This window comes from Myotis brandtii, unplaced genomic scaffold (genome assembly GCF_000412655.1).
Source record: "Myotis brandtii unplaced genomic scaffold, ASM41265v1 scaffold54, whole genome shotgun sequence".
Lineage (NCBI taxonomy): Eukaryota > Metazoa > Chordata > Mammalia > Chiroptera > Vespertilionidae > Myotis > Myotis brandtii.
Genome location: NW_005369989.1, coordinates 2,414,665 through 2,438,516, shown reverse-complemented (window position 1 = coordinate 2,438,516; position 23,852 = coordinate 2,414,665). Strand labels below are relative to the sequence as shown.

Genomic DNA, 23,852 nt, shown 5'->3' with positions numbered 1-23,852 from the left:
GGTTCATCAATCTTGTTTATCTTTTCAAAGAACCAGCTCTTGGTTTAATCTTTTGTACTTTTTTTTTTTGTCATTTATTTCTGCTCTAATCTTTATTATTTCCTTCCTTCTACTTATTCTGGGCTTTTCTTGTTCTCTTTCTATGCCTTTAAGTTGTAGGGTTAAATAGCTTAATATTAATTTTTGTTTTTTGGGATAGGCCTGTAGTGCTATAAACATCCCTCTCCGGGCTTTTGCTGTGTCCCTAGGCTTTGATTGTTGTACGTTCATTTTCATTTGTTTCCAGGAAGTTTTTTCTTTCTTTCTTGATCTCATTGGTAACCTGTTCATTGTTTAATATCATGCTATTTAGCCTCCATATGTTTTTATTGTAGTTGATTTCTAATTTCTATTGTGATCTGAGAAGATTCTTGATATGATTTCAATCTTCTTGAATTTATAGACTTGTTTTGTATACTAACATGTGGTCTGTCTTTGAGAATGACCCATGTGCACTTGAGACAAATGTACATTCTGCAGCTTTGGGATGAAATGTTCTATAAATGTCAATTAAGTCCATCTGATCCAGTGTGTAATTTAGAGTCACTGTTTCCTTGTTAATTTTTTGTCTGGAAGGTCTAGCCAGTGAAGTCAGTGGGGGAAGATTTCAAATTCTTGAGGGCAGATATATAATTGATTTGAGAGAGGAAGGGAGAGGGAGAGAGAATCATTGATTGGCTGCCTCCTGCATGCCCCCTACTAGGGATTGAGCCTGCAACCCAGGCATGTGCCCTTGGCCGTAATCGAACCTGGACCCCTTCAGTCCACAGGCTGACGCTCTATCCATTGAGCTAAACCAGCTAGGGCTCAGGGACGATATTTTATTTTTTATTTTATACTTTCTAGAAATCTGGCAGAGTGGTGTGCATATAATAGGTGTTTAATGCCTAGACAAATGTCACTTTTACTATATGCCACTTTGCTGAGCCCAGCCAAAATAATGTCTTTTGCTGCTGCTCCATCTGTATTGCAGGGTTGAGCTTGTAGTGGGTTGACTTTTACTCTTAGCTTTCCACCCACAGATTAGAATTTTGCTGAATAATATCGGGAGTGTGCTAATAAAAGAAGAATCTTTAAAGTATCTGGAAGTCACCTGTTTGTAGGTGAAGGCCTCTTCCCTTAGTGCTTTGCAGGTTCTTTTTTAGCATGTTTGTAGCTTTGCCTCATCCTCTTAACCTGGGATTGGCATCTCGCGGTAAGCAGGTCTTCAAATTGTTTCCGTAGGTGCAGCCACGAAATCACTTCCAAGTTCCTGTTTTGCATGGAAACCGTCTTCACAAGATCTGCTGTCTGTCCTGCTCGGTAGTGAAGTGCGGTCCAGAGCCCTGGCGGGTAACAGAGCAGCTTCCGCTTTCCCTGTTGCTGGAGGCCATGGCACGCCCGCTCGGGGTGACCCTGTGCGGCAGAAGTCATCCTCCGTGCCATCTACATCCGAAGAGGCCGGGCATCAGGAGGCACTGGCATCCTGTGGGCTGGTGTGCGCCCCGCCTGTGCGTGCCTTCCCCTCGGTCGCACAGGGCGCTGGGGCCCACCAGCTCCTACTCCAGCCCCGCCCCACCCAGCATCCCTGGGCGACAGCATCACAGCAGGCGCCGTGGGCACCTGTGCAGCAGGTGAGCTGTGGTCCCTGCCTCAGGCTGGCCAGCCCGTGATCCTCGAGAGCCGGCTCCCCCGCTCCGCGGTGTCCCTAGTCCCCCCCTGGCTGAGTGAGGGAGCCTCAGCAATGCCCTCATGTATTCGGGAAGGGAGGAGATTCAGTTCCAAACCCCTGAGCTAGCGTGGGTCAGGGTGGTGCCTGCTGTCCCCGGGCGGACGGACGGATGGACACAGAGGACTCGAGCCCTCGAAGGCGGCAGGGCCTCTCTGTTCAGGTCAGACAGGTGGGGCTCGGGTGATGTCCGCGGGTCGGTTCCGATGCTCTCGCAGGGTCAGCACGTCCCTCTGCCCTTGAGGGCGCTGTTTCAGGGAGTGATGTCAGGTGCCCGCTGGAGGAAATATAGATGGTGCGTCTTGAAAGCTCTGGTGCTCACGTGCCTTCATAATAATGTTCTGAATCATCTTCTCAGGCACTTTATGAAATCTATTTAGGCCCGTGAGTCCATGCTATTGATTTTAATGTTGCTCCCGGAGATTGTTTTATGGTGTTTGGGTTTAGAGATTGTGTAATTGCAGTTTCTAATCAAATCCAGCCTCGGATTCTACCCTCCCGTCGGCCCGAGCGCTGCCCTTCCCCGGGGGGCGATGACGACAGGGGATACAAGGCTTTGTAATCGAACACTCCGAGGTCAGTCACTGGGAAAAACGAACCAGCATTCGCCTCAAAGGTCCCGGATGATGAGTTCGGGGTTTAAAAAAAAATCTTGTATTTCAAATGCAGCCAGAATCAGCCTAATCGTCTGAACTGTGGGCTCCCAATGGGTGTCAGCAGACTAGCAATCGGCCCAGGTCCGCATCTGCTGTGGGTTCAGTCCCCAGCCCCAGTCGGGGCAGGTGTGGGAAGCAGCCAATCAATGTCTCTCTCACATCAACGTTTCTCTCTCTCTCTCTCTCTCTCTCTCTCTTCCTCCTCCCTCCCTTCCACTCTCTCTAGAATTCAATGGAAAAAATATCCTCAGTGGAGGACTAACAAGAAGAAAAGAAACACAGACATAGCGCCTGATGCTTCAAAATAACATGCGAGACCTCCAGAGACCCGTCCATCGCTGGAAAGCTGCTGCCCTGCCCCTGAGAGGACGGACGGGGAGAAAGGACGAGGTGGGACAGAGGCCTTGCCAGCATCGCACTTCCCGCCCCGCATCACCACGCGTGCCTGTGACCAGCCCGCGGGTGAGAACACAGCGCCCTCGAAGCTACTGCGGGCGCAGGGCCCAGACCTCCGACCCAGCCGTCCTCGTAGTTAAAGTGATTAACTACCCGCCTGGCACTTAGTTAAGGGGTTTTGCAGATTTATTCCCTTCCTTAGTCCTGTTAATCTTTAACTCCAGGGAAAAATCCTCACCTGGGGAAACAACCTTTCTCGGGGAGGTGGTCCTGTTTAAAACACATAGCTCTAAGAGGGGGAGCAAACATATGCCATATACGCCAGGTCCTTTGAAACATAAGCTGTGCAGATGTTTCTTCCCTACAGCGACTGTGTCAAGCAGCAAGGATGGACCGGCTTCCTGCACACAAATGCTTCTAATCGCCCTCTCCCATCACTTACTCGATCCTTCAAGTAATCTCATTGCTACCTGAAAACAAATGAGGAGAAATAAATAATTGTACTTTACGTTTTCATGGCTGCTAGCTGAAGTTTGAAGGGGGAAAGTGCTGCTATTTATTAGTACCTTCTCTGTCCCAGGTAAAGTGTGAAAGTGCATATTTGAAATAATAATTATGGATTGTTCTGATACCCATAAAAACAAGTTTTCTAAAGGCTGTGATCATTATAAAAAGAGAATGCTTTAAGTTGAACAGTGAGAATGCTTTAGAAAGAAAAGTGATTGCAACTTAAAAAGAGAGATTCTTGTAAATGGGTATGAAAAGTATCACTCACATGCTTAAAGGCCATATAAGCATGGTAATCAAGAATATCATTTACACATCATTAATATACTTACAATATGTAGGGAAGTGGTGTTCAGTCAGCCAGAGAATAATGGCAGCATAAAGAGACAATGCAGTACTGGGGTTGAGATAAGGGCCTCCCCTAAGGTTAGTGTGAGTGTTGGAAGACTAGGAGTTTGAATTTAAGACCACAGTCATTTTGAACCCTCTCATCCTCCAACTCGCCCCCAACTCCCAATACACATGCAAATAAGGAAAAGTAGAGTGACTAGATTAGGAAGTAGCAAAACATAACTTAGAATTCTAGACTTTTAGAGCAGGAAGAAGTCTTAGAGATTATCTAATAATGTAATATCGCCCCATGTCATTCCTGACAGATAAGCCATGTGAAAAGGGGTCCAGATTTTAGGAAAAATTGCTTACTAGACTCCCACTTCTGGGTTACCCAGAGGCAAACCATGCATGTGATTAGGGCACAGCAACAAAGGGTATCCAATAAAAAAAAGTTTCAATCTTTAATAACTTAACACATTGCGTACCGCATAGAAATCTCTAAGACATACGCCAGGGACCGCATGTTTTTGGGCAAACTGCACGTTATTTAAATCATCATAATGCACTTTAAGTGTTGTTTTTCAATAATTATAATATTTTTATTTACAAAAACAATTAAACATTTAAAGTTCCTAGTACTTTTTTAACGTATGGTACTGCGTAAAACATTTTCCTCTATGAAGAGAGACCAAACAAAATTTACATAAGTATCTAGATTTGCTCCTTTTTCCATGGGTGTGAAAAACAAGAACACTCGTGAGAGGTCCTTAACAGATGGCGCTCGAAACAGGAGAAAACTCCTGAGCGGTATGAAATGTGTTAAAACAAATAACAACTCTTAGAATTCAAAAGGAGGAGGGCAGGCCACACTAATCTTTCAGGAAGTAAAACATTTGAAATCTTTGGCTTTCTAGGAGGTCACAGCCATTAGCATATTAATAGCTTTGAAGAGAACTGCAATTAAGAAAGCCTTTCACTTAGGTTAAAGCTTTGTTTCCCAACACTACTTCTGGCCGCCCCTCCCAACTTCAGGGAATGGTGGTTAATCCTCCCTAGGTGCCAGAGATCTAATTTATACTCTTTGGAGAACAATCTAATCTCTCACTTTAAGAGGAAAAGGAAGCTCCAAAGGGTTGAGTGACAACTAGTCAGTGGCAAAGATGGCATTTGAATCAAGGGCTCTGGATTTTGCATATTAGAATCTAATGCTCCTGGAAAGATGCCTACGTAAGTTCTACTTGTTTTTAAGATTTCCTATATAGCACAAAGAAAAGCAAATAACTTGGGCAGGACCTGGAATTTCCATGGAACTTCCAAAATAAACCACAGGTATCATTTTTTGCCTTTTGGGATTAGAATCCAGAGTTAATCTCTTTTAACAATGGAAAAAACAAACAAAAAAACATGAATACAAATGTGAAGACCTGATTTTTCAGCTTGGAAAGTAGAATTTGAAATATTAAAATATTTGCTGACATAGATCCCAAATATAACCTCTTCCTTCGTATGCATATCATTTATATTTCTCAAACTTTTATCCTGCTGGCCTTCTGCCTTGATGTCTCTAATTTATTTTATAATAACTTCAGTATAGACATTATGATGTTAAACATGTGTGATGGGTTAAACTACTTTTCAGGGGCGCTCTACCCTAATCAGAATTTCACACCCCACAGGAGGTCAGCCACCCTTTAATAAGAAAGGCCAGAGGTTTGTACAAGCACTTTAAACTATCCATATCTCAATTAACATAATGATTGTTAGAAATGGGTTGCCTGATGAAAGTAAGGGCATGGCAATTAGTATAATGATGATGGAAATAAGCTGCCCTTTGTGAAATTTGGAGTAAAGATATAACGTGGGTTGTCAAAAATATTTTAGAAATACTCATCACTCTTACATGAACAGAAAAGATACAGTTTTACAGAGAAATATGTAGCCCATAACTTTAGGGGTTTTGTTTGTGACAAGACTATTAGATTTTGGTGGCCTTTTTAAGGATAATGTAGAATCTAAACTGTTGTGTGCCTTCTTTCTAACGAATGCTTCCTTAACAAATGCCTCTGTGGGTGCTCTTGCATCTCTGAACATTTCCCTGGTGATGGTTTATAATGGAAAGAACCCAGGTGTTTGCATGACCCAAATGCTTAGCTCATTTCCCAGTGTCTTCCTTGAATGGTTCTGAAGAACCTCATGTCTTACCATGACACAGGTCAGCTTCCCTGAGCTGCCAATGGATAGCGTCACATTAAATTCCTTCCTTTTAGGAAACTTCAGAAGTGATTGTCACTCACTTATTTATCGGACTTAGGATACTCCTCTTTGTTTCCATTCAATATTTTATTGTTTTGTTGCTATTGCAAGTCAAAAGCTCCTAGCACTTTGTAGCTGTTAGGCCTGATCAAATAATTGCATCAACATCCCCTCCCCTGGGGACTGACCTTTAGACCACTTTAGGACCCACATTCCCTTTCCATTGTCCTTCCTCTCTGGGCCTTTCTAGAATCCGGACTCACCCAGAGAATTCTCCACCTACAGTCCTTTAAAATCTCTGACTCCCTGTCCCTGGCTGCTGGTGCCATTTTGAGGCTCAGCCCATTTGGTTTTCCAGATGACTGAATGAATTCCTAATTCTTTACCAGTTTCAGCCTCGTGTGTTCCTCCTTTGGCGACCTCTTAGGCAGCAGCAGCTTGACCTGCGCTTACCTCGGAATCCGACTCGGGTTACAGGATCTCCGGCCTCGATTAGGCTTCCCTCCCTCAAAGGACCTCCTGAACCAGCCAAGGTGGATGCCGGATTGAGGACCTCTCTTTCCTACTGCTGACTCAACACCGGCTCATTTCACCTCTGGTAAGTGACAACTGGATCACCCTTCCAGATTTCTGACTTGACACCTCAGACAAAAGACCTAGCAGTAGGCCCCAAATCCTCTCCGCTCCTGCCTCAGCCCTGGGACCAGGTCCCACAGTCTTCCTCATCACAAGGGACGCCCGCCACGTGGATCAGGCTGCCTTCCTCTCTCTGGAGCCTGACTAGAAGGTAGCAACCCCCTACCTCTAGTTTAGCTCCCCAGGGAGTCTCCCTTTGCTGCTTACCTCCTCTTCCTAATTTACACCATGGGAATTCTTCTTTGTCTCCCCCCCCACCCCCCCCAAAAAAAGCACATTGGGATGTCTCCTCAGGAATCTTAACTTGCTCAGCCTTTCCACAGAGGTCTGGCCAAGCGCCTTGTCCACAATCTATCAGTAAATGACTTATACCGGCCTGAGGATGGCACGTAAGATTTTAACATTCTCTGGGACTTAATTTCTGTCACCACAATGGGAAATGGTCAGAGATTCCCTACGCCCAGGCCTTCTTTACACTCTGTAATCATCCTTCTCTCAGTCAAACTTGCTCTACTTGTCAAATCCTACTTCTCCACTCAAAGCCCCCTTCTGCCAACCCTGGGCCTTTACACCCTGAGGCTTCTGATCCGTCCTTCCCCGACCTGTCAGGCCCCTCAGACCCTCTCTTCAACCTTTCCAATCACTCGATTCTATGTTCCCCTCTGGGTCCCCCGAACCCATCTTCTATGCCCCTCCTCTGCCTGGACCCCCCCACCCCCGCACACACACACACATCTATGAACTCCACCTCTTCCTCCACCTTCTCGACCCCCTTACCTCTGAGAGGTGGCTGAGGGTATTGTGTGGGTACACATCCCATTTTCCATGTCTGACCTCGCCCAGATTGGGAGGCGTCTTGGGTCTTTTTCCACTGACCTGACCACGTTTACCAAGGAATTTGAGGACCTGACCTGGCATCTATGTCATCCTCTCTCACCCCAGAGGAGAAGGAGCATGTCTGGCTAGTAGCTCAGGATCATGCCGATGCCCTCCAGAGACAGGACATGGCAGCCAACCCAGTTGGCACCTACGTGGTCCCTTGAACTGACCTGAGATGGGACTAGCAAGTTAATTTTCCAGGGCGCCGGTTCCATAGCCATATGATCATCTGTCTCATTGCCAGACTCAAAAAAGCTGCCTATAAAGCGGTCAACTATGACAAACTTAATGAAATCACTCAAAATCCTGATAAAAACCCACCTCTCTTCCTCTCCCGCCTCATGGAGGCCTTACAGAAGTTTACTACCACCTTACGCCACAGCTTCCCAGAGAGAACCCTTCCTTCTAAACACCCATTTTATACCCCAGTCAGCCCCCGACATATGCCAAAAACTTTGAAGTCCTTTTGAGGGATTTGTCGACCTGTGTCTATTTTTCATTAACCTGGCCTTTAAGGTCTTTAATAATAGAGACGAGGAGACCCAAACACAAAGGCGAGATCAGGCTGAGGCCCAGAAGGAGGCCTTTGAGCTCCTAGCCACCACTCTCATGAACCCCAAATGAAATGCCTGTCCTCCAGCCAACGTAAGTTAGGGGCAAAGCCTCCTCTGGGCCCATGCTTCAAAGGCAACGAGGAAGAACACTGGGCCCAGTCCTGCCCAAACATGAGGCCCCCGCTCAAGGTGTGAAAGGGAAGGCCACTTGAAATCAGACTGGAGTCTAGCCCCTCCAAGTCGGACCTCAGCCAGTCCAGCAAGGCCACCCTCTGGATCCAGTTTGGAGTGCCCAGGCCTCTGGGACTGGCCACTGAAGAAGCTGCCCAGGCCCTGACAAGGCCCCACAGACTTATGTCACCAAAACAGAGCCTCAAGCAACAACTGTGGTGGCAGGTAAGCTGATCTCCTTTTTAAATGACACGGGGGCCACTTATTCTGCCCTCCTCAGTCTCTATTACTGGGATTGATGGATTAGTCTCACAGCCATTAGCCACCTCACATTGTCACTGCATTTTACTAGACACACACCCCTTTCCCAAAGAACAACTTTACAGCAAAACTGCAAATGTTTATTTAACGTCCCGCTACTATCAGAAGCAGAAGTCATTATCCCCAAACCTTAGCATGTTATCTCTAAGGAAAAATGTGTCAGTTTAAAATGCAAGCAGCTGGAGGCCTGGAAACTGTAGTCCTAGAAGAGGCTGTGGGCCTGCTCCCCATCTCCCCCTCTTCTCCAGCCTCATGTGCCTAATTGGTAATTTAAAAGCTTTGGAGCATTTCTGGGTTAAATGATCAACTTAGATGTTTAAGTTCACATGATTTTAGCTTTTTTTTTTTTTTTAAAGAAAATCTATGAAGTAGATTTTGAACTGTTAATGTAATGTCATATGCTTTGTTGAAGGTATGTTTCTTGAAAGTGAGAGTGTTCATTAATGTCAATCTAAGAAATGCTGGTTGGTTACTTTTTGATTATCATTGGAAAATTAAGATTTCTAAGAGTTAAGAATTCTAATTAAATTGGCAAGAAATTGTATGGTTTCGGCATTTTGAGGGAAAAAGAAAGTGAGGTGAAGTTGTAAAAAGGTTTCTAAGGAGAAATGTTAAATGGAAATTATATGCACAGGCCAGTAATCCAGGACAAGCAGAATAGGGAAACTGAGATAGTTAAACAGCAGTTTGCAGCCATCTAGTAAATCCTATCTTCCCTAAACAGAGGACACTTAAGAGTAAGTGGTTTGCATTTTTCCTGCCCAACCAGAGGGTAAATAGCTTAAACCACCCTATTCAGGGAGACAGCAGAAGTCTAGTTAGTGCCATTTGCCGACCACACCCAAGGACAAACGAAGCTAAGAGAATAAACCTCATTTTGGTATATTAGACTACAACCCTCCAAAACAATGTCTTTTTTCTTCCATCAGACCATTTGTCATAATTCTTATTGTTCTAACTTTTGCCTCAATAATACTAAAATTTATCCACCAGGTTACAAGCCCTGCTTGTACTCAGGAAATAACCACCCCTAGACACCATCACAACCTCCTTTTGTGCCCAGGTCCCTCTGACCGCCAGGTACAGAAACTCACCCGGGCAGAAAGCTCTGGGTGCCTAGCAAGGGGGAAAACAAGAACCTGGACCCGCGGGTAACCTAGCCTCCCCTTTCCTATCACTAGTCAGGCAGGTTAGCCCCCTGCTCTTTTCCTCCCTAAAGATAACATCTCGGTCTCCCTTGTATTTCAGCTCCAGGCCCAGAAAAGCAGCAAAACCGGGCAAGTGACACGGTGGCGGCCTCAGGACCGGCTTTTACCTCCCAAGTCACTCAACAGGACCGCTGTCAAGCCTTCACCAACCAGTCTCTTGGGGCAGTCATGCTGGTGCAACCCCTCCCTCCAACCTTGAGAAATCTGTGCAGTGTCCCAGCGACTCCAAAGTCCATCCCTCTATGATCTCGCGTCCCCCTCAGCAGTAAGTAACTATGGAAGACATGGCCTTCATCCCTATTCCATAAAACAAAAAGGCTAGACTGTGTTAGGTCTGATTATATCATTGAATCAATGCTCCCTGCCCTGGGAGACCTTTAGGCCACTTCACAAGGAACAGTCCCTTTCAGACCACATCCCACTTGCTAAGACCATCATCCTTCCCCTCCAGTCCGGATACTTCTCCGCCTAGAGTCCTTTAAAATCCGACTTCCCATCCCTGGGTGCTGGCACCATTTTGAGACTCAGCCCATCTGGTTTTCCAGATGACTTAATAAATTCATAATTATTTACTCTTTTTGGTCTCATGCATTCCTCCTTTGGCGACCCTCACAGTAGCAAACTGAGAATATAAACAGGACCTGTGGAAATTTTTTCTCCAGGCTTAAAGAAATGTCCGCAAGGCAATGCAAGTGGTTTTCCCATGTCACGCATTTGAAATGTTCCAGGTGCTTTCATCTCTGTCATGTTGCAGCAATGAGCACTCCCTGTGGAACATTCTTCTTACCTCCTTGAGGACAAGGGATGGAGACTTCTAGTCTTGACATTTATTATCTGTGGAGAGCTCTGTAAGAATTCATGGCTCAAGGCACATAATCATGGTGCCACTAGTTTTATGAGGTCAGATTTAGACTTCCTCAAAAATTTCAAGGAATAAGCTTCTGTGAATGGACTCATTATAATTCAATTCCTCATCTTTCTCCACAAACATCCCTCCCCCCATTTTTTCTCATCTGCCTCTCTTAGTGGCATCAATAACTCCACAGTATTGCTTGAGCTTTTAAAGTCCCGTTCCCTTTTTTTCTTACTTCATTCTACCTCCCAACTCTCCACCATTATCACACTTGCCACCATCCTACTTCAGAACTCTGTTCCCTTTTGTCTGAACCATTGCAGTAATAGGACTGTCTGTTTCCACTGCCTCCAAATCCATTGTCTACTTCACCTGGAAGGACACGCAAAGAAAATTCTGTTTGAGCATCTCAGTATTGCACCTGATATGAGAATCTGGGTCCCATCTGCCTTTTTACACTATTCTACTACTCTGCATCTGTTTCTCAAAGAAATGCTCTGAGTTTTCCCACTCCGTACCTTGAGCCTTCCTTGAAGACACAGTTTCATTCACCACAACCAAGAAAAATTAAGTGCATTCTTCTATGACTTCCTATTGCACTCTCAAAAAAAGAGCCCTGTTCATTTTCTTCCTTGCAGTCTATTTTTCTTGTCTATGTGTAGATCTAAATCCCATATTAGACTGTAAATCCTTGAGGGCACAGGTCCTGTCTCTGAGCATAGTACCGGGCATACGATGCTACCAGTGAAACAGGGTGTGGAGGTGGATGGGGCGACTCTCACCAGAATCAATGAGAGGCAGAGCACTCGCCTCTCAGAGCATCACATCAGACAATGAAAAGGTGGGAGGACCCTGAGAAAGAGCATCTCACGGTGGGATGACAAGCAGGGGCAGCTGAAGCTGATTTCATCAGACGGGGAATGGAGAGGGGGTTCTGGACAATTGCAAGAGGGGGAACGCTGCTTCCTGAAATCCATCCTAAAATGCATATCCCTCTCTACTCAGGGTGCATTGGTAACAGAGGCACTGAAATATAAACAAAATTCTGTCATTTCTTCTCTTACATCTCTCCAAAGGTTTTCTAACTCACTCAGCATGAAACCAAGGATAATTGCTCGACACAAAGGCTATATATAAAAATTCAACTGTATCACCTACAATTCCCCCCCGTGGCCCTATCTCCAACACTTCAGCATCAATCAGGTCCCCACTCCGGATCTTTGAATTTCTGTTGGTTCTGTTTAGAATGCTTTTTCTCCAAAGCTCTCCAAGATTGGCCTCTAATTATCTTACAGACTAGGTCTATATGAGAGACCGTCCCTGATACAAACCTTAGGTATCTACACAGTCACTTTCTACCACAAGAATCTTTTTAAGCAGTCTGCTTTGAAATTCTGTTTCTTTTTTATTGTTTGCTGATTGACCCATTGATTCTGGTCTACTCCCAGTAGAAAATAAACTCCAAGAGTTGGGGAGCATCTGCTTCGTTCATTGGTTTTTCACTAGCATCTACAATACTCCCTGTCATATAGTAAACAATAATTGTTGGTTGGATAAATTGGAAAATGGAGACCAAACTGCAGGCTCACTACTTAGTTTCATGTATAGTTTGGAAAAACTCAATATTAGAGTTTTTCCAAACTATGTATGACAGATTTTTTTTTTAAAAAAAAATGGCTTTGATGTTCCTTTCTGAATTCAAGCCTTTTGGTAGTGAACCCAGGGCTTGGTTATGCTTTGGCCAAAGGGGCAGCAGCAAATAAGTCACAATCAGAATTGAAAAATGCTGGTCATGCCTGACTTATTTGGCTCAGTGGTTGAGCATCGACTTGTGAACCAGAGGTCACTGTTCCATTCCCACTCAGGGCATATGCCTGCATTGAGGGCTCAATCCCCAGTAGGGGGCATGTAGGAGGCAGCCAAGCAATGATTCTCTCATTCATCCCCCAGTAGGGGGCGTGTAGGAGGCAGCCAAGCAATGATTCTCTCATTCATGGATATTTCTCTCTCTCCCTCTTCCTTCCTCTCTGAAATCAGCAAAAGTATATTTATTTAAAATGTTGCTCATTTGGGCTTCCTCTCTTGTTCTACAAATTCTGAGGCTTCCATCACTCAACCAACACGCAGAAGAAGAGCTGCAAAAATGACCAGCAGCTGTTCCCAGATGCTTGTGCAAGTTCAGTCAACTATCCACCTGAGACTCAAACCACATAATGATGAACTAAATAAATGCTTGTCACTAAGTTTGAGATGGTCTGTATTGCAGCAAAAGCTAACAGGTGCAACGTGAGAGAGTAAAGCCCAGATAGTTGATCTTGAGGGAAAGAGCTTAGTACAGCTCGAACTTACTTAGACTGTTGGTAGGAATATGCAGATGCATGTTCGTTGGATGTGTCCACTGCTATCTGTTGCTGCTGACCACTGGTGTCCTGGGATGAAGGTGCCACTGTCTGGGGAGAGGTATCAGCAACAACACCCTAAGGAGGCAAATAAGAACACAAAGTCTTATTGGCTTCAGCAAAGGGCCCTCTTCCAGATGGACTTCAGAGAATACCCCTCTTCTCTTTGGCTTGAGGAAAACTGCACTCAGTTATGAAGCCACAATAAGTACTCAAAGGAAAACCACGGAGCATATGTGGCTAAGAGCTGAGAAATTCACCTCAATGAGCTCGCAAGGAGCCTTGCCATCACGTCCTTGGAGCAGTCAAATGGTCAGAAATCATTTTGCTCATACTTACAACTCTTCAACCAGACTTGTATGCAGCCACACTGAATGGTAATTTATTAAAAAATTCATGAAGTATTTCTACAAAAAATTGTCTACTCAAGCATTTTATTGGGATAGTGCACTGTGCCATGTCTATATGATCTGGCAAAGCAATGGACTCTCACCTGCATAAGCATCTACATTAAAGTTTGGAATTCTTTTAAAAGAATACGGTTAAGGAGGTTTCCCTTCAGAAATTTGATTTGTTTTTGTTTTCCACAATAAGAACTGGAATTCACTTAAAGGTTTCAGATATAGAGTCAAACAAACATCAAAATTTTGATTTGCTCTTTTCCTCACCTTTTCATCCTCTTTATCCCCACAGATGCCCACAAGAATGAATTTCTGAAGTCGGTCTCTTTAGGGACACATATTGGTTCCCAGAGAGGCATAGTTTTATTAAGTAATTATTAGGCCTAAAAGGCATCTGTCTGAATATATTCTCATAGTTTCACTTATAACCTTGAACACCTGCAGCAATATCGAGTTTCAAATGTTCTGCCACAACTCTTTGCCACAAAAGATCCTTGAGGTCCTCAGAATCTGAAAATTCTCCCTTTATTAATTTAATCCTTTTCTTCCTAATACTATTTGGTATTGTGTGTGTTTTCCTGAACCTTCCACCAGTATTTAGTTGTATGGATATTGGTGAATTTTCAGTGAGTGTTTTTACATAGAAAATGAATTAATGGTTTTCCTTATAAACATAAACTAAAAGCAATATATCAGAGTGTACTTCTATTTTTATTAATGAAAGACTTCTTTTTAAGTCCTAGATTTAACTATAATTACATTGTTTTCAATAAGCCACACTATTGAATGTGTTTCATTATTTTGTAGTCATCAAAATGCTCAAATTCTGTAGATAACCATATATCTTTGGTGTTGAGATTGAGAAATGCAAATATGTAGCAGAGATTTATGTTTAAATGTTCAGGTTCATAATTTTCTCATGTCCTAGATGCTTTTTGACAGCTAACTATAGCAAGGAAAATGTGTTTTAATCACACAGTCTTAAAATTTTGAAAATGCTATTAAAACCTGTTTACTATACACATTCTTTGGGGCCTTACAAGTCTGGGTCTCTGTGAGTTCCTAAATTACATGAAGTGTCCTCTTAAACTTCTGAGTAGCAGCAAACATTTGTCACACACAAAATGTATAAGTGGATTAAAGAAGATGTGGTGTACTTATGTATACAATGGAATATTACTCAGCCGTTAAAAATGAAATATTGCCACCTGCAACAACATGGATGGATCATGAGGGTACTACACAAAGTGAAAAAAGTCAGACAAAAAAGGACATAAACCATATGATTTCACTCATATGTGGCATATAAAACAAAAATAAATAAACTCATAGATACAGACAACAGATTGATGGTTACCTGCGGGAAGTGGGTGGGGGATGTAGGAAGGGCAAATGGGTCAAATATTTGGTGTCAGATGGAAACCAGACTTTTGGTGGTGAGCACCATGTAGTATATACAGATGCTGAATTATAATGTTGCACCCCTGAAACTTACATAATGTTATAAACCAATGTTACCTCAATTTTTTAAGTGCCAATTCTGATTCAGGAGGTCCAGGTGGTGCGTGAGAGTTTGCAGTTTTAAACAAGGTCCCCAGTGATGTCTGTAATGCTGGTCCAGGGACCTCTCTGAGTAACAAGGCACTAGAGTTGCAATATTCCCCCTCCCTATTTATGGGTATTGTCGTTAACATTTGATGGGATAGAGATTTAGTCTCTGATCTTTTCTCTAAATATGAAAATGACACTTCCCTCATACTTTGATAGCAAATTAACTTATTTTATGTACAAAGGAAAACCTAGGCCTAGCCAGGTATGGGCACATATTTTCATATACTGAGCTTGCAATTTCAAATTTCAGAGAAGCACAAAAATCTCACATCAGGATTCCTTGGGCTATGGGGGCCATGGCATATGTGGCTGAGATGTATCTCTGTGACCCTCTTTCTATAAGACAGAGACAGACTTACTTCAATAGAAACAGCTGTCGGAGGCACAGGCGTGTACTGGGGAATGTAGGTCCCTTGCATAGGAGCAGCAGCAGTCATATACTAGAGGGAATCAAAGAAAAATGCAGGTGAACTTGGGATTGCAACCAAAGAGGAAAGTAGACATCACATGAGATATGTGGCCCATGGCCAGTGTATGATTAGAGTTAAACTCTATTTTGACCAAAACTAAGGCAGTTCCTATCAGCACAGAATTCTCTCTCCTTACTGATTCAGTATTAATGGTAGCCCACCTCCACAGTATCAGTCGAAATTAACCACCCCCATTCCCTCTGTCTTTGTAAATAGTCTATACCAGATCTCAAATTATTTCACTTTCATATCTAAAACATAAACTCCATGAGGGCAGGGATGATGTTCTTTATTTTCTCCATTTTCCTGCTGGCATCTATTACATAGTAGGCTCTCAACAAATTATTTGTTGAATGAATGAATCAGATTAATAATAATTTATTGTCTAAATAAAAATAATAGAGGAATAATGCAAGAAATACTTATGTAGCAACATTGAGAATTGGCAATTGTCATCATTTTGTTATTTTCACATAACTATTTTATATCTATATCTATGTATCTACATATATCTACATATATATATTGCAGATAATGTTACAGCCTCCTTTGTTCCCTCCCCATCCCATTCTCTTGTCACTTTCACTTTCAGGATTCCCTTTTCAACTCCTTGAATTCTCCAACTTTTCTTCGTCCAAATAAACAATGAAACATTGATATAATTTTTTTTCACTAAGTTGTAGTATTCAGTAACATATGTATTGGGGATAACATGTATTTTTGCAATGAAGATAGGGACCCCCAGAAAAATTACAGTGTCATCTAACAGAAAGTACGACCCGTATTCCTATTTCTAATACACATCTCCCTTGCAAATTCAAAGTTCTACTCTTCGACAATGGAATTTTCTATAGAATAAACTTTATTTCTGAGTTCCTAAACTTGATGGACATCACAAAACTTTAGAACCAGAATCCTCTAATGAAGATAAGATTTCTCAATTCATGCAGGTTAGAGAAATTATGTTTATGAAAAATCACAAGCCTGTGAATATTTATTCTTCTAAATTTGTTGAGTTCAAAAATTAAGGCCATGCATAAATATGCAAAACCTAAATTAGTATGCTTTCAGTACCCAAGAGGCAAAGTGATTCTGAATCAAGGGAATATATGAATGGAGACCAGCTCATTGGTTGTTGTTTAATATTTATGGAGAATTATAGCAGCAAAGCAATTCTGGAGTAAATGCATCTTCGTTGTAAAATAAGCACTGTCCTACTGTATCTGTTGGTTAAAAAATAGAGACAGCTTTAATGAAACAACTCCAAATCAAACCAACTGACTGTTGTCTGTATTCTTGTTGCTACTAATAACAGCTAAGTGCAATTCACATATGTACGTATTAAACAGCCTTGTCACTTGGACTAAGAGCGATTGTTTGAAAGGCCTGGTGATATTACTCATTTAGCTTTTTAGTTCAATATTATCCGAGCTTTCTGTGCCCTGTCCTCTGTGATAGCATTCATCACTCTTCTATTAAAATTGTCCAGACTATTATCTCCTGGAAGGGATGGGCCAAATGTCACTTGTCTCTGCATCTTCTAACGCACCGAATGCCTGATTCTTGATAAGTTATTGTTCAAGGCTGAATAAAAGGATACAAGTAGAAAACCTTCCACTTCCAATTACAAATCTTGCATGCCTCTTAGCCATTGATCATTCTGAGCTTTTTATATTAATGTCACCAACCCTATAAGGTTTATATAACGTTTTAAGGAATACTTTCTCCAACTCATTGTCCTTGTATCCTTAAGCAGATAATAAGTATTCAGGTATTTGATTGCTGTCCATTTTTAAAATAAGTATAGAACTCTGGAGTCACATTTCAGCAAATACTTCACATCTAGAAACCTGTGGCAGGTGTTTTCATTAGCAACAAAACCGCTTTAGAGAGTACATCGGGGAATAATTATAGTCCCCTGACTATTTCAGACAGGTGGTTTGACTGTGTTATATAGGTTTTAAATATCCTTTGATTCAGTTTTCCCTACAATGTATTTTTTATAGAATGCTAGGCTCAAGCAAGAAAAAAAGCTCTGTGTTCCAATGCACTTTAGTAATGCTGTGCACTATATTCTTTTCTTTGATACTGACATGTAATAAAACACTTTTGAGAAATAATTATTTTACAGAAGCCTAAAGTTGATTAAACCAGCATTTCTAAAACTTTTTTGAAGCACCTAATAATTTTTAGAACTAGTGCTCTAAAAAACATACTTTGTAAAATGTTTCTTTAATTTAATCTCAAAAATCCTAGACCTATAGCAAGTAGAAATATATATATACATATATATTAACCAACTATGAATTTATCTAAGCACAGAGTTGATACTGTTATGGTTCATGTTTTACCCTTAGGTCATGATTTTCTAAGACTTAGAATATACTAGTAAAAGGACAATCCACTATGGAGCTGGTTATTTTCTTTAAAAAAAAGTTTTTTTTAAATTGATTTCAGATGGTTCATGTTTTACCCTTAGGTCATGATTTTCTAAGAGTTAGAATATACTAGTAAAAGGATAATCCACTATGGAGCTGGTTATTTTCTTTAAAAAAAAAGTTTTTTTAAAATTGATTTCAGAGAGAGAGAGAGAGAGAGAGAGAGAGAGAGAGAGAGAGAGAGAGACATAAACATCAATGATGAGAGAGAGAATCATAGATTGGCTGCCTCCTGCATGTGCCTCCACGGGGAATCGAACCGTGACCTCTTGGTTCAGGGGTCAATGCGCAACCACTGTGCCACACCAGCTGGGCCAAGTTAGTTATTTTCTATTCCAGAGTTAGTAATTACAACTTTGCAACTGGGCCTAATAAGTGTATCCTTTGCATAAGACGATGCCATCACTGGCACCCATCTGCAGGACAGGACTTTGATCTGTCTCTGCTCCACTGTCTGCATCTCTAAGGAGGTGGTTCTGTGAACTAGATTTAGGAACATGATCTGAGGCTATAGAAAGCAATCTTCACTAGCTCACAGGAGAATCCACCCCATTTCTTAAGACCTCTCATGCCAAACTAGAGTTCCTAGGCTGTGTAGTTAATGGAAAGCATATTCTGTAATTCTTAGCTAAGCTTCTTCAAATGATTCTGAGTTATTCCAAACCTCATCTGTGTTTTATTCAGTAAAACAGAATTGTCAAATCTTCACACCTCCCGTGACATTCAGTGAAGTGGGAACATGACCTAAACTGAACTGCATAAGGTGTAAGTTCATACTCGTCTTCTGTTTAGAACAACACTGTATGCTAGGCAGGATGGTTCACCCATATTACACACTGAGAGACAGAGACCTACAAATAATGGGAATAAACTCCAGTTCTTCTGACCTGTGATTTAGCACTTTTCAATCCACTACATTATCTTTGAAGTTAAGTAAATAAGGTCTTAAGAGGCTCCTTTTGATCATTACTATGTACTATTGATACTGTTTTTTCTTAACTAATGGAGTGTAATAACTAGTTCTGGATAAAAAAATAGAATAATATGCCTATGATTAACATTTTTATTGTTTAATTTCCAGACATTTTTAAATTTTACTTTATACTCAGAGCACCTGATTTTCTTCTAGGAGGGCTACACTATATGTTTAAGTATTACTTAACTTGCTTTTATGCTACTATTCTAAAGAGAACCAGTAGAGATTTTATAGTATAAACTAGAGGCCCGGTGCACAAAATTCATGCACTCGGGGTGGGGGTTCCCGCAGCCCAAATTGTGAGAGGGCACAGGCCAGGCTGAGGGACCCCACCTATGCACAATTGGGGCCGAGGAGTGACCGCGGGAGGGCTCCAGGGCATGTCCAGCCCTTCTTGCTCAGTCCCGATCAGCCGGACCCCAGCAGCAAGCTAACCTATCGGTCGGAGCATCTGCCCCCCTGATGGTCAGGGCATGTCATAGCAACTGGTCGACCGGTCAACTGTCTGCTCCCTGGTGGTCAATGCACGTCGTAGCAATTGGTCGACTGGTCTCCCCCTGGAGGTCAGTGCATGTCATAGCGAGTGGTTGAGCAGCCTTAGCATATCATTAGCATATTATGCTTTGATTGGTTGAATGGACAACTGGACACTTAGCATATTAGGCTTTTATTATATAGGACTAGAGGCCCCGTGCATGAAATTCATGCAGGGGGGGGTGGTGCCTCAGCCCGGCCTGCACCCTCTCACAATCTGGGACCGCTGGCTCCTAACTGCTTGCCTGCCTACCTGACTGATCACCCCTAACCACTCTGCCTACCTGCCCCATGCCTGTAACCACTTGCCTGCATGTCTGCCTCATAGCCCCTACCTGCTCGCCTGCCTACCTGATTGTCCCTAACCGCCTCTGCCTCAGCCCCTGCCACGGCGGCTTCATCCAGAAGGACATCCAGAAGGTTGTTCGGCTGTCTGGTCTAATTAGCATATTTTGCTTTTATTATTATAGATGAGGTCAGTTCAGTTCAATATGGTGTGTGTGTGTGTGTGTGTGTGTGTGTGTGTGTTTTAATGGGAAAAAACCAATGACCCTACTTTGGGGTTCTTTTTTTTTTTCCTTTGGTCATGAGTAAACTAAGACAGGGCTTGAGAACGTTGTTTGAAAATTAGGAACAGACACTTATTTCAAACAAATCGACACTATGGAGTTTTATACCCTGTAAAACTATTATCTCTGGATAAACTTGTACAACAAACTCTTCTGTAGTAGACATATATTTCCTAGAGTAAAGCCTCAAGAAGTGGCAGCCTTGTAAATTTAGGAGCATCTGCTTACAGGATATGGTTATAGCTATGTGTAAGATCAATTCTCAGCTTTACGTAATTGGCAACAAATAACCCTGCATTTTCTTTGCAAGCACAGAGCTTGATTTCCTTAAGAGATAAAGTACAGACAGACTTAATAATCCAGGATGCACAAAAAATTGCTTAGATCTGGGTGCTTCAAAGGTGGCTTTCATTTTATCTGGCTTGCAAGTGACATAGGACCAAGAAGAGGACCTGTGACATAAAAAAAAAAATCTGTCCCTTTCACTTGATGAATCCCTTTGGAGTACTTATTAAAACTGTAACAAGAATGGATGTGCATCTTTGAAACTAATTTCTTTTATGGGTACTTCTCAAAAGCTAGAAAAGATCTGCCATAATTCTTTCATATGTGAAAATTATTTTGTATTCATAGTTATTGACCAATGAGTAGGGTCTATATTCATATGAAAATTATTTTTTCTTGATATGACTGATGGGAACATTAAAATGAAGTATAGATAAAATGAACAAGTTCATACAATATTTCCCTGTAGTGTGCAGCACAAAGTTTGGCATGATTTGATAAATTGTATTTTTTGGTAAACAGTTTGATGAGTTTTACATATTCTGAAAGCAACAGATTTTCACATCAATGTGGGAGACCTGGATAGCCGCGTTCAAACCCACAGAATAAATTCCAGACTCCATCACTTGCTCCAAGAAGTCTAGACACTGCATCACCAAGATATTTACACAAAGAGAAGGAAAAAAATGGTGAAACTGGAGAGGAGTTGTGTTTTTGCCTGTTTAAGTTACAACAAACTGTTTCTGTTACTGGGGAACCATTGATTATTTCCAAGAAAACAAAGAAAGAAAACTTAAATTTTCAGTTTTGGATTTACTTTCTTTCCCCCCACCAAAACAAATAAAAAATGTTTGAGATGTTTCTTGTGAGGAAATATATTTTGATTATTTTTAAAGCAAAGGAGTGGCAAGAAAGTCCCCCACATTTCAATTTTTGGAATTTCCTAAAATACTTGATCAAACTTGCTCATTTGGAATCATCATTACCCTGTTTAGATTGTAAATTAGTGCTTTAGTCCTTGCTATGAAATTCATAAATCCGCTTAACAAATTTCAGCAAGGAAAGCTTTCCAGGCTCTATCAAACCCAGAAAGTCAATGCGAACGATACAGGAAAGTCATAAAATGCACCTCAGAAAGGAAGCTGAGAGGATAAAGCAGCAATTGTGGTTGATGATGCTAACAGCGTGCAGAGTGAATTACTTTTAAGGTCATCTACTTTCTTCTAATAAAGGAAAGTTGAGGATATAGGCAACAACCTGAGTTATGATTCATCAGGGTTGGGTGAGGGGCTGAGGGAGAGGTACCATGTTCCTTGGGTAGAGGTATCCTGCAGTTTGGATGGCATATTTTTTGAATTTGTAGAATTGTATAATCTTATTGGGAAGCAATACTTGACTTTGAGATTGAAAATTTCTATCATTTTGCAGGTTTGCTTAGAGTTAAGTAGTATAGCTGCCAGAGTGGAATTCTTAGAATGCCACTCAATGAATTAATGAGAGACTATCCACAGAGAGAAGGCTATGTAAGGCTGGATTCCTACCTAGACCTGTACTGCTCAGTTCTTCCTATATCCTTTCTATGTCTGTCAATGAAATGATGGAAAAGGAAGTGGAATCTCCATCCAGAATAGTAATAGTGTAGGCTTTCATAATGTTTTATGTTAGTATTAATTTATAAAGTAGGCTACTTACTCTTTAAGATGCCAGTATGGAAATAACAAAGTAGACTGTTATAATAGCAGTAACTATCCCTGAAGAGTAGGTGGAAGTGAATACAGATAGTAGCATATATCTCACACACCAGAAGTAAAAACACTCGAAGAGAGGAAAAGGATAGAAATGGGAGCCCAGCATTATTGGTAGCCTGTATTATCCCACCCATTTTCCCAGAATCGTATTGAGCATAACCCACAGAGAGATGTGTTGTTAAATTATTAAACAAAAAATACAGACTGTTGTATTTTGGGGGCGGGACCATTTGTGGGTGGCATACAGCAGAGTAACAAGAATGACTCTTGGAGGTTGTGCTTAGCTTGAAATTCACAAACCTCATCTGTAAGCAGTAGCCATGATCACAGGCTAGCAAGGCCTTCAATTTTGTAGAAAAAGTAATTTTCATGAATGTTTTTGGGGAAAAAAAACAACAAAGCCCATTAAGTTCGAGCATGTTCACAGATCATTGTGGTAGGAGGGAAAATAAAAGATAATACTATGGAAATATAGCTGATTAAGAAACTATGTTTTGAAATTTGAACTAGAAACAACTTTATATACACACTATGAATTATCTCCTTCCCCTCCTCAAATTTTTTGTGATAGGTAACATAAAACCTACAGAAAGATGGGACAGAAGAGAGATTCAGTAAACCACAAAGGCAACTCAGGAAATAAAAATAAATCAGGTAAAAACTGAAAATGAATTGTACATCAGATTTCAGAATGGAGGGGAAACTGAAAACATATGTACAATGGAGTAGTGGAAATGAAAGTCTAATTGAGTTAAACAGAGAATGGGAAGTGAGAAAGTAGAAAAGATAATAGGATATTATGAACAACTTTATGCCTATAAATTTGACAACTTATATTAAATAGACAAATTTTTTGAATAGCACAATTTAGCAGAAGTGACACAAAAAATAGAAAATTTGAGTAGCTCTTTGTACTAAATAAATTGAATAATTCAAAACCTTCCCACAATAAAATCTTCAGCTGATTTTTGTAAACATTTAAGAAATAAGTAATAACCAGTCTTATATAAATTCTTCCAGAAAATAACATAAAGGAACATTTCCCAACTCATTTCATGAAGCTAGTATGCTCCTTATACCAAAAACTGGCAGGGACATTACTAAAAGGAAAAACTACAGCTCAATATATCTCATGAACATTTGATATTTGAAAACAAGTCAACATAATTCACCACATTGATAGAATAAAGAAGAAAATTGTATGATCATTTCAAAAGATTCAGAAATATCTTTGATAAGATCTAATACCTGGATATGAGAACATGTCTAGGTGCATGAAGAATAAATGGAAATTAGGAATAAAAGGTTATATACCAAACACACACAACTAACATCATAATTAATGGTGACATACTGAACACTTTTTGTTTGAATTTTGGAATGAGATAAAGATGTCCAGTATCATCTGTCCTAACTTTGTTTTAGTGTTTTTAGATAGTATAATAAGTTAAGAAAAAAAAGGCATATAGATGAAGAAACTAACACAGATGACATGACTAATATATAGACACTCCAAATAATATATTTTAAAAAATTGTTTGAATTAATAAGGACATTTAGCAAGATTGCTGGATATGTCAATAAAAATTTATATTTGTATATATCAGCAACAATTAAAAATGAAATTTAAAATACTGTATCTATAGCATAAAAAATATTAACTAACTAGAAATGATTTTGAGAAAAGGCATGAAAACTTTCATACTGAAGATGAAAAATTTTGCAAAATATTGAGGGAACTTGAGGCAATTGTACAATGGACCTCTCTATATTATTTCTTAAAACTATATGTGAATCTATAATTACTTCAATAAAAAGTTCAATAAATACAAAACAATCATAAAAAATGTATATATAGTCACTCAAACACTTTTCAAAAGAGTATCTAAAATTCAAAGGGCCAATAT

At 40.9% G+C, this 23,852-nt stretch overlaps 1 protein-coding gene and 1 long non-coding RNA gene across 17 annotated transcripts in view; one reads left to right on the top strand and one right to left on the bottom strand.

Moving 5' to 3' along the window:
• RBMS3 (RNA binding motif, single stranded interacting protein 3) overlaps positions 1-23,852 on the bottom strand; it is a 965,283-nt gene that overhangs the window by 4,651 nt on the left and 936,780 nt on the right. For 9 of the 16 annotated variants that reach the window (XM_005878038.2, XM_014549230.1, XM_014549235.1 and 6 more), the window contains 2 exons: positions 15,285-15,365; positions 12,864-12,991 (listed from right to left, as the gene is read on the bottom strand). In XM_005878038.2, the coding sequence (XP_005878100.1) occupies positions 12,864-12,991; positions 15,285-15,365 (209 nt within the window). Of the gene's footprint in view, positions 1-12,859; positions 12,992-15,284; positions 15,366-23,852 lie in introns of those variants that run through there. The other 7 variants (XM_014549237.1, XM_014549231.1, XM_005878041.2 and 4 more) reach the window with 1 other exon arrangement.
• On the top strand, positions 8,855-21,970 carry LOC106728131. Its single transcript, XR_001364386.1, has 3 exons — positions 8,855-8,888; positions 18,423-18,425; positions 21,960-21,970. It is a non-coding gene; the product is annotated as an uncharacterized LOC106728131 (long non-coding RNA).